This window comes from Corvus cornix, chromosome 2, assembly GCF_000738735.6.
Source record: "Corvus cornix cornix isolate S_Up_H32 chromosome 2, ASM73873v5, whole genome shotgun sequence".
NCBI lineage: Eukaryota > Metazoa > Chordata > Aves > Passeriformes > Corvidae > Corvus > Corvus cornix.
The window spans coordinates 33,575,465-33,587,652 of NC_046333.1; the positions used below are offsets into that span (position 1 = coordinate 33,575,465).

Below are 12,188 nucleotides of genomic sequence, written 5' to 3' on the forward strand. Positions count from 1 at the left end.
AAGAGGCTTTCAAGATCAGAAAGAGACATTTAATGGCAAGTTTTCAGCTCAGCATGTGAAGACCTAGTAATGAAAAACAGTTGCTTGATTAAAACCCTTTGCTCTGCACTGAAAAAAACTCCACTTGATAAAAATCTGATTTCCATCTCTTGCAACTAAGCACATTCAGTAGTTCTGCCCCCCCCTTCATAGGGTGACAACAGTTCTTGAGCCAGTGTGATGCCACTACAGGCAACAGAGTTTCATTACTGGAGTATGCGACACACGAAAGAAGAGACACAATCCCTTTCAGTACAATATAAGATTACGTGAGCAATAGGCAAACAGGTAGGACAACAAAAGTGAGTTGTCAAATAAAAATAGTGAAGTGAATGGAGATTGGTCCTTTTGGCCCTGAGGGGCAGATGTGCATCAACTGAAACAAAAAGATTACATTTCCCAATCTAAACTAGCATGTTACAAGCCACTCAAGCTTGAGCTACAAGATACAAGCTAACTCTTGGGAACAGAATTCCACGTACACACTCTCTCACAAGGAGTAAATTGACACTTTTTGGAAAGAAATGCAGCAGACTGTATCACTGAAAAAACCAATCTGCTGTGCGGTCACTGACACAAAAAGATCACACAAGCTCAGAATTTAACTTTATAACCATGAAGGTTTGGAGTAACATTTCAAGTTAATGAAGAAAGAGAAATTGCATCACGACCAAGTGAAATGAGCTGCTGAAGACAAGCCAGCAAACTCTTGACAATCTTGAAATGTGTTTCGGTGGGGTTTTTTTTCCCTTTAATTTAGCACAATAAAATTTACTGTTACAAATAATTTTCTGTGTATTCCAGTTACTGACCTTGAATAAATGAACGATGTCTGGTAAAAAGTTCCCATTAGGCTGCCATCATGCTTAAATTAAGGTGAATGTTAACATCTCTATTTATACTTTATAAGCAAGACAAAGATCCACAGAACATTAACAGAACTAACTTAACCCAGAAATACACAAAAGAGTTTATAAAAGGGTTTGAAAAATAGCACTCTGGAGCCATTCCACCCTGCCAAAAACTGTACATTTCTGCTTCTCATTTGCGATCTGAGCACTGGTGTAACAGCATACATATAGAACCCCATATCATAAAGCAGCACAGTGAATATATATAAAAGGATATTACCATATTTCCTACAAAAATAAAATACCTACTAAAAATAAGAACTCTTCTCCAAATATGTAAGATGCTGCTCAGCTGTCCACTGCATGTGCTCTTCAGTGCTCTGTGACAGATTTAGTGATCACCCATCACGTCAGCATTTCAGAAGGTAATATGAAACGGGAGGGAAAGCATCTCCCTCTTCCCCCATCCATTTTCCCTTTTACTTTTGTCAGCTTTAAACAGATATTCCTGCCAAAATGCATCTTTATCATTGGTTACTGTTATTGTTCCTTATTCCTACAGGAATGACACTCATTCGTTAAAAGAATTAATTACAACAATTAAAATAAATCACCTATGCAGGTGGTTTGCTTTTAAAAGAGCAGATACTAGCAAGGCATAGGAAAGACCCCTATCCTTACCAAAAACTACCTTGCTTAATCCATTTATTGGAGCACAGTCATTTGTTCCTAACAAGTACCATACCAGAGGGGTTGGTAACTTGTTTATTTTTGCAAATAAATTCTCAGTTACAGACTAAATGGTAGTATTACAATCTAGATTTGCAACTTGGGAAGCAAAGGGTCCATGTAAAGGTCAAAAAGCCATTCACTATTATAAAATCTGATTTAAAAAGTCCCTTTCAACTACCAAAAACAAGGGTAACCAATAGTAAAGAATCCTGCATAAAAAACCCACAAAAAACAACAACTGAATCTGGATGAAAGATTTTGGTGTTTAATAAAAGAAAAACTAATTTTCAAATGCCTTGTTTTGAAATTCATTATTTGTTCTAAATCTGCTCCTTTCTTACAATTTTCTATTATGAGTCTCTGACCTTATAACTTGTTTTTGCTTGTATTTTTAAGGGGCAGGTTACAACTTCAAGCTACTTCTGTGGCTATTTTTTAAAAAATAAAAGTAATATTTATAGGCTGCATGAAAAGGTTTATTTTTTTCTAAGATCCCCAGGCTTTATGAATAACATATAACTAGACTGAAGAGAAGTAATTTCCTAGTTTATTACTAATAAATTTATTTTTAGCACAGTCTTATGCTCTCCTGAAGACAGGCATGTTGCACCTCTTTAAAGGGAGATAAGAAAAAAAGGTCTGGATGGATTTTTTTCAAAATCTGTTTGGGAAGATAAAACAGTCTTTAATCAATTATCTGCCTATTTTGGTTTTCAAGGGCATGTACCACCTCATCTAGAAGTGTAATTATTTGATTTTCAGAGGTTTAGAGCTAGACCAACCTACATTTCTAAATTAATTTGAATATTTGTATTTCAAAGGCCCTTAGTTTTATGCTTTATTAGCTACAAATACAAATGTCACACAGTGCCTACATTTTAGAGCATGAATATATTTTCTGAAAAAAAAAAAGTAGCCTTGTATCAAGTTTCTTTTTTTTTAAATTTAATTACAAGTAGGGTCACTGATTTTCAATGATATGTGGATAAGAAGAAAATTTCATAGGTAGTAATCTATCTACTGTTGGTTTTACGCATGCTCAGGCAGTACACACAAATGACAACTTCAAAACTAAATAGAAATAATACCTGCACAAAGAAAATCTACCGAAGATTAATTTTTTTAATATACAGAGCAGACGGGGAACATTAGTCTCATGCAAAAAATATGTCACTTGGAATGCAGAAATTGAAAAGACTAAAAAACCTTTGCAGAATGAGCTATTCTAGGAGAAAGTCACAGATTGATAACAACAGTGGTGAACTGAGGGCTGACTGGGAACACGCACTCAGTCTGATGACATTCCTGAACAAAATAAAGGAAAAATGTTATATGCTCCTCATCTTTTGTTGCTGATGATACGAATAATTGAAAATAATATTGCCTAATTCCCCTGAAAATCATGTTTAACAGAAGTGACAGGCAGTTTGCTATGTTGTCTGGGGTGGTATTTTTGAAAAATCTGATCATCAGGAATGCTCAGATCATAATTATCTTAAAACCAAATCATAATGTTGGGGATTTTTAAATTTTCCATGTGTTTTTAATGTCTCTTAGAGACATTTCTTCCATGCTCAAACTTCAGCTTTTCAACCTTCCATCTGAGAAACAGAAATGTTCAGAATAGAAATGTTCTATCACTTACTGATTTTTAAAAAAATCTCTCCTCAAAATCAAACCATTTTCAAAGTGATTTACAAATATTATACTTCTAACTTGAGGTACTTAAAATACCTCCATGTTTCAGGTAAAAAAACCCAGATTATCATTAGTATTTAAAAGTACTCTAAGGCAAAGTACTTACAGAGGTATTTTATGCATTTAATTTCATTTTTCATCTGCTTAGATTTTCTGTTTAGGAGAGCAATTTTGAAGTGTCTTTGTAACCTGACTGAAATAACCTAATTAGCTTTTAATAATGTCTTATTTTTGGTACCTTACAAGATAAGTAAGTTCATTTACAGCTACGACACAAAAATACCTGCACATTTTGATTTGTAAGGCAGAGAGAACAACAAAAAAAAACCCACAGAAAAATAAAAGGAAATTTCTGGTACTGCAGGTGCACTGGGATTTGTTCATAATCATTTTATCAAGCAATGAGATTTAACTAATCTTCATATTCCTGGACACAAATTTCTTGACCACTAGACATGACTTTATAAGCAGGCAGATTCTCTAGGACAGCTACAAGCACTAGGTACTCAAAATGTATTTTCTTTTCTTTTGTCCACTTCTCTTTTCCCTTACCATATGTAAAATGGTAAAGTTTACGTTAGGTTTCCTTCCCATCATCGAAGCATACACTCTAAGCTGGCCACAGAGGACAGAGACAGTTAACATAAAAGGTTCACACTTTAAAAAGGCAATTCACCACACACTAAAACAAGGATCTAAGTTAGGGAAATGGGTTCTCTCCAGCATTATTTGCTATGCACTACGCACTAGCACAATAAAGGGGCAGATTTAAGTTACACCAATGAAATTAAACTACAAACAGCCCCCTGTTTTGTATAATGGTCTTGGTTAATTAGACCAACCCATATAAAATCTGTTTTTTCTTGGACTGTTCATAGGAGTCACTAATACCAGTGGGTTTTTTGCAGTGTCACAGTATTTCGTAAGCCACTGATTTAAAGCCATATAAGTATAGAATACTATAAAAAAACCCCTTCTTACCTCAAATAGCTCACTTTTAAGATAAGCACTTGCACAGCACAGTGTTTTGCTGTGCAAAGATACTTGAGTTAGCCCAGAAGCAGTACAGCTGAGGCAGTAAGATGCTCTGCCCAGCCTAATGAGCCCTGCAGAGAAGCAGGCTTTATCAGCCTGTAAAACACTCTGCTACAGCTTAGCCCTTCCATTTCCACAGGTAGTTCTTTCATGGCCAGCTCAAATATCTGTGCATTTGCAGGTCACGTAATATTTTAGGCATCATGAATTTTTTGCAATTAATAAACATATCTGTTTCTAATGGCTACCATTCAGGTCACTCTTACTCCAATTAGTATGGCAGGCTTTCCAGGTAAAACAAAACTTAACTCATAAGCTAAGGAATGAAAACTCTAAAATGTGTTGTGTTTCAAGGAATATTTTTCAGCCCCAACTATGTGTCCCTAGAGGATTCTAAAGCATTGCAATTACACAACAGTTCAAATGGAGATAGTTATAGAGTATCAAAGCCCTTTCCACAAGTATTCAGAGACTCCTGAAAGTTCATTAACCAAAACACAGTTTACTAGAAAAGTGAAGGTAACTCTCAAAGAATAGGCACAGAGATGACAAATGATTTTTCCCTGTGTACTTACACTTCCTCCCATGGTTATTAGTACTGCCAGTTTTCCATCTGTTCTTCAGAATGGAAGGGCTAAACAGAAGTTCATACACAAGAGATGAATTTTCTCAATTTTCTTGAAATGCAACCTGCATCACTGAACTCGTGTGTGCTTGTGCACGTGTGTGTTCCACAACACAGCCTACACACAGGATTTCAATGTTTTCAAGTATTGCTGCACTACACATACAGACAACCTCTGAGATACCAACAGCTTTAAACATCACATGCCAAGAATGTGCGCAGTGAACCTTCCAAAACAAATCTTTCTTTTTCAGAGCAACTTTTTGGCTACCAAGAAAACTTAAATCTGATTTAAAAGGCTTATACTGAAAAATCCTTCCATATATGAGACATGACAAAATGGTTTTTTAGATGCAAGACATACAAATAAACAACGTCACCTTCATGATTAAAGAAAACAGATGGCATGTCTCAGACTGTCACAAAACTAATGCTCTTCCTTTTCAGATCTACAATACCACTACAAAAATCCAGGATTAGCATCTCCATTGCTCTATTCAAAATCACATTAAGGTGATAAGCAACAGCTATTGCTGAGAATATAAAGGTAGTGACTGACTGATTCACTGGTAAATGCAATAACCTCACAATCGCTTCAAATGCTAATTTCTTTTTTATCTGGAAAATGACATTAGCTCATGTCTGATCGTGTTTGGGAAGTTCTTTAAGGTGAACACCTGATTCTCAAGCATTAGTAATTTAAATAAAATTTCTGGTTTCCAAAATGATCCTGATATGTACACCCATGAAAATGCAGGCTTATACTTTGAAATTTGGAATAACATAACCGAGTCACCATTTCAATTTACTGTCTTTAAACCCTTGACATACACATTGAAAAGAGTACTCCTCAAAAAATACATACCTTAACACAAAGGCATTGCTGTTTCATAAATATCTGTTTGTTGTCTTATTTCTAACACAGAAAATTAATACTTCAAAGAGATGAAAAAGAAGAGAGAAAAATCCAAATACAAAACTGAAATAACTTTAAAGATTCTCCTAAACATTGATATAATCAGAGGATATCAGTATGCCAAAAATCAGGGAAATCTGATTAAAAAGCTCAGTATTACAGTTTAACAACTTAAACTGGTCACTACCAAAGACTCCTATATTGTCATAATTAAAATGCTGAAATTCCATGGGTTTCAATGTTTCTTCACACAATAAAATAGGCAGTATCCATTTAAAAAAAGAAAATCTTACCCTTTCCCATGTAAAAGACAGACCTAGTGCATCAAACTGTTTCCTCATGTGTTGAATATTACTGCAAAATATTAATAAATTAAAAATTATTAGCTTAAGATATTTCTATCATGTGATCATATTTAAAATCTGATGCTCATAGAGTTCTGAGAAATCAAAAGCACTAGTTAACCTCTAAACACTATGATCTCACTAGCAATAAAACTCAGAATTGTCAGAATACTCAAATAAGAATTTTTAAATTCCCATATGTATTCTGGTCCAATTTCCATGGCTAAGTACATGAGGCAATAAATTTTCTTCTCTTGACTTGAATGCAACTTAAAAGTAAATATGGCACTGCAGTTTGAAAGAAGCATTACTCAAGCATCACTTCTTAGTATTTTTAATTATCTTTACTGCAGTTGAGTCAAAGAGCCCTCTTAAATCTCAATGCAGTGGGGGACACTTCCAACATCAGCTTAATCCTGCTCTATTCTGGCAATGCTATCCTGGCTTTATTTTGCTGTGGCTCTGGTAATTGTGTTCAGGATAACCTGAATTCATAACCTTACCCATTCAGCTGAAGACGTGCCATACAAAAACTCTCCGAAAAAACCCCACCAGTTTTCTTTCTTCCCTCTGATCAACAGGCTGATCAAACCAAAACTGTGGCCCACAAAACCAGCGGAGCCAGTGCAAAGGAGGTGGTGGGAACATGTATACTGGGAGGTGACAAGGAACTACGAAACTTCTGGTGCCAGCATTGCCATAGATAAACATTAGTCAACTACGACACTGTAAGGTTAGATGCTGCCCTGAATGGATTGTATTACAAAAGTAAAATAAGATACATCAGGATATATAGTGAAGCTTTAGTTTGAAAATGTACTAAATACACTTTACCAAAATACCCACAATTACACAATATTAATTAGTGACCTGGTGGGAATTCATTCACATACTATTAAATTGATTAAATTTTCTTAGGGACTTTTACCTTTCTACTAAAATACATTCTGTCAGATAAAGTAGTATCTATCCTCCCAGAGTGGCTAAGATGACAGTCATGAAACTAAGCATTTTATTGTGATCCAGAAAAAACTTGCAGTGCTGAATAACTGATTAATGCAAGTATTTAATATTATAATATTTTAGTTGGAAAAGTATCAAGAATCTTAAGATGGGACCAGAAACATGAACAAAACCCAAAGAAACAGCATTATCGAAGATGGAAATGGATCAAGGTGTATAAAGATAACACAGCTACATTATTGCATCCAGAGTACAACAAACAACTTCACTTAGAAAGATTGATTTCCAAGTAATTTTTAGAAATTGTTTACTTATGTAATTTTTACTCATTTTAAAGAGTATTAGGGGAACATAACACCCCATTCTGTGGTCTAAAACCCAAAAAGTTCACAGAAATCATAAGCAATAATGGCTGCTTAGCACTTTCGAAGACCCAGCCTCCAAAAAACCCAACTATCTCCTTCCTCACTCACCTGGTACTAAAAACTGCAAGTAAATCTAACCACGTAACTCATCATTTTCCACTGTGTATTCTATACTAAGATTTACCTCACCATAATGAATTTCTGATTTATTTATACCCGCTGGTTTGGATGTTTGGGAAATGCTTCTCTTTTGATATTCTAGCATTTTACAATTTAAAAGTCATTGAGTTTAAAACCTTGAAAATCATCCCAATATATTTATTTTTCAAAACAGAATCATCTGCACAGTCCCATAAAATGTCATCACATAACCTTGGTCCCAGATAACCCTGTTTTTTTCCTGTACCATCTTTCTTCTATGCTAGTTTTGCTCTGCTTTTTTGGTTTATGGGGGCCACAGCACAGGTATTCACAGTGAAAATGCCATATTTTAATTCATTTAACCTTTGTGTCCAGCTTGCAGGGTGAAGGCCATGTTCAACTGCAGCATTTTCTGCTGGTAAACCAAATGCGTCCCATCCCATTGGATTTATCACCTGTCAGCAAAAGAAAAACCACAACATTATGCAACTTTCTGGAATGGCAGCAGCAATACACAGAGGCCTCCAAATAATGAACGGTGCTTGGCATTCCAGCATTTGCTTTGTCTGAACTGAACTTCTTCCAAACCTGCCAACTATGGCCAGCTTTGCTTTAAAAGATGACTATGAAGTGCACTTGTTATCTACAATGAGATGTTAGAGGGAGTTTAAAGTATTATGCAATAAACTCTCATGACTATTTCAGTATCAGGTTGACAATAACAAAAACCAACTCTTTTTCAGTTTGTGTGCTGGTAAAAGTCAGTAGTTGATGCTACCACAGAACCAAACAGTCATTCTAAAAAAGATGTTAAGTAAAAATAATTGAACCAACAGTTTTATAACTTTAACTGATGTGCAGCCTACTACTTTTTTCCTTTGTGTTGAAAAACAAAATAAAAGAAAAATACCCTACAATAATTTTAAATCCACCAGATAAAATTAAGAAGATGAGGAAAAGCAGTTTTAGTCAAATTTTACTAAAATATCTTTTGCAAATATGTACTACTGACTGACAAATTGTTATTTCATGACCACAAATAAATAAAGGTGGGGAAAAAAGTTTACTACAAAATATTGAAGATAATTTCTGTTTCAATAGAGACATATTTTTCCTATTAACATACACATTATTTAGAAAAATAAGCTAGCAATACAGTAAGTATTCAAAAAACCTGTTTAATAACCAAGGAAAGAAAGGCCAGTATTTAAGATGCTGTCATTAAACACATATATACTGGATAGCTGATAAAGCCTATTCTATTTCTTAAAACTACAAATGTGCTGTAAATTCAATAATCATGATTAAAATGACACAAGTTTAACAATAGCAAAACATGACTACCATTTTACAAGTTATAAGAAATCAAAATTTTTACCCCTTAAAATATGCATTTATATAAAGAACACGTTTCTTAGTGGCATGTAAGCAAACAAGCAATAAAAAAGCAATCCCAGCCATCCTAATCTCATATCTCCATGTGAAAAATCTGCTCATTTTGGAAGCGTAAGAGCTACTTTTGTCACTGCTTTGAATTATTTTTACTCTTCTTTGCCACCACTTTCCAATCTTCTGACTTAATGTAATATTTCATAAGAAATATTTTATAGACGTGTTTATAAAGATGCTCTAGGCACCAACACAGTGTAAAAGCAACAGGATTTAATAGACATGACTCCTCAGTGTTCTCATTTTCAGTACTGATCTGAAACTAAACCTGCTGTCTATCATTACTCTACTGGCACAGCAACAAAACCAAAGGTATTAACCTGTGATCCAAGCCAGCCTAGTAAGGGCCCATGCACAGCACATTTTTCATGTCCAAATCTAACAGAAATTGGAATGCTATTCCACGTTACAAACTTTCCCTATTATCAGACAAACTATTGTTCCTCACAGCATAGTATCAGAAATCAGGCATCTTAACTGCCTGTTTCCTCACATATAGAGAGGGGAGTTTACATGGAAAATGTCAATTGGAACCTAAACCACTTCTCAACCCCCCACTGAAGCACATCTCTGTCCAGCCCTTCCCCTCCCTTGCCATCCACCCAGCAGTCAAAACTATTGGTACAAAAGAAAAAAAAAAAAGACAGGTACATTTTACATAAGTTATAAATATCAACAGAATTTTTTATGGACATGTTAAAATATTAATTTATGCCACTCAGTTCTTTTTGACTGCTAGTATTGCTGACAACCTGTCTCTGGACAGACGTGATGAAATAAACCAGATTTTTTTAATCCATGTATAATACATATTTTCTCTATTTAAATGCCCTAGACTAATGCCCTGCCTTTGCATTCCTACAAATGCCTTCTCTTACTACAAGTTGATGCACATTAAGTGAGATTAGAAAAATCACTCTTGGTTAATTTTTGTAAAATTTCAATGGCTTCTGAAGATCTCCTGGATATAGACAGGCAGCCAAAAGCAAGGCACAATCTCATTTCTCATGCTCCTGAGCAAAAGGATGTGGGAAGAACAACTTCACTACCAGCTACAGACTCCCCAACAGGGCTGATGGATGCTCCAGACAGTTCATGTGCAGACATTTTATCACTGTACCATCAGTGCTAGAAGGAGCAACCTGTGCACACATCTTCCAAATTCTAGCACTTATCAAAAATACCATATTCACTCTTCACATTCAAAAGTTCAATTTAACAACCAATAGCATTCCTCAAGTGAAAGGTCTGAAGAAGTATGCTAATTCAAGTTTCAATCAGAAAACTGAATTTAAAGAGACATTAAAAATATCCTCAAATTAGCCTCCAGGATAGATCTATTTATGTAGTTGCTATAGAGATGAATGTAACATGCACAGTGGTTTAGAAAATGATTTCAAGTTTATTGTCTCTTTTACTTCTCTACCATGAATGGCTTTGAAAGATTAGTGAAATGCATTTGTCTAAACAACAGGTCATCTCCTTCTGGCTGTAATATGCAGCAAAAATGCCACAGTCTCCATGCAGCATTTGACATTACATCTTAACTCTACTTATTCAACATAAAAATCTTTAGAGAAATGGAAGAGGAGTAGAAAATATGTAACTAGCATGTCAAAAGCTGGTACAAAGGAAAAAGGAACAGTTTGACTGTTCAAAACAAATTAAACATAGGAAGAAAAAAATAGAAAGCAGTTTTGAAGACCAAAGGGTTATTCCTTGTAGCTCTTTGATGGGTTGGTTACCGGTTCAACTAGCAGAAAACATGGCTCCTCTCTCTAGCAGCACAGATGAGCAGAAGAAAAACAAGTCATCCACTTTCTTGAATGCTGTTGCTTCCAACAGCAACCTCTAAATGTTATGCAACTGAGGGATCCATTCTGCCCACTGAAGTGACCATTCTTCCAAGCACCACTTCTCTAGGTAGACAATATTTTCTCTAAGCCTCAAGGAGAAAGAACAACAAATAATGACTGTATCTTGTTAAACAGGAGGCTATATAAGCCTAGGGATGCCTACACCAGGTAAAAGAAGGCAGGCTGTAGTTTCAGCCATTTTATGATGGCAGAAGTCAGTGCTATCACCAAAGGCAGCTGTGTGTCTATCCTCACAATGAAGAGGATAAGTAAACTCCTTCTGCTGAAAAATCCCAGGTTAGTCTTGTCACACATGGCATAACTTCAGAAGTTCACATGATCAGACAGGATCAACTATGAAAGACTGCCATTTTCTACCACTTAACACAGTTTGCACAGCAGCACAAAACGTTGCAAGGGAAGTGATTAAATAGTGCATGGGGAACAAAGTGCTCAGTGACCACCACACTGAGCGGTCTTTTTGGGAACAAGTTATTAAAAATGAAAACAGTTGCATCTTGAAACATTTTAGATCCCAAAGACTCTGGCTTGAAGCATTTTTAAGAACCATTTCACAGCATGGTGAAACATCTGTTATTAATGATGGCTAGAGCTCTTTATGTGACTGTGGGACCAAGGGGAAGGAGACACAGTAACTCCATTGATTCAATGCTGAGATCTCAGCTCTTCCTCTCAGAGGATTTTCATCTATTCACTGCTGTAACAATCAGCTCATCACACTGACATCAGTAGGTGAGATCAGTGTAACTATATAACACAAACCTGACAATGATCTCATAACACTCAGTTCTAAGCCTCCATCAACATAACAGTGAATTTTCCTCAGTCTCTGTAAGGAAACAAAGAACATGTTTGCTCTCCTGATGTGCTCAGTATGTCTCAGAACAATGACTAGAGAGCTGACATACTGTTCTTACACCCAAATTAATGCATTCTAAATTTTAAGAAAGACAGAAGAATCAGTGTCAGAAAGGCCTGCAAATAAATATATTTAATTCAGAGAATGTGTAATAAAAGAAGACGACCAGAAATGAAAATTAAGAGGCTCGCTGACGAATTAGTGGTTTGAATTGATACAGCAAAGTCTACATTCCTATCCCTACTTATGACATACTAGACATGAACTAATCAAAAAAGGCTGACAAAACAGGTG

The 12,188-nt window shown here is 35.4% G+C and overlaps 1 protein-coding gene across 6 annotated transcripts in view; it reads right to left on the reverse strand.

Moving 5' to 3' along the window:
• Positions 1-12,188, reverse strand: part of LARS2 (leucyl-tRNA synthetase 2, mitochondrial) — a 97,081-nt gene that overhangs the window by 60,494 nt on the left and 24,399 nt on the right. For 5 of the 6 annotated variants that reach the window (XM_039548902.1, XM_019285780.3, XM_019285778.3 and 2 more), the window contains 2 exons: positions 8,073-8,164; positions 6,190-6,250 (listed from right to left, as the gene is read on the reverse strand). In XM_039548902.1, coding sequence (XP_039404836.1) covers positions 6,190-6,250; positions 8,073-8,164 — 153 coding nt within the window. Of the gene's footprint in view, positions 1-4,930; positions 4,990-6,189; positions 6,251-8,072; positions 8,165-12,188 lie in introns of those variants that run through there. The other variant, XM_010398779.3, reaches the window with a different exon arrangement.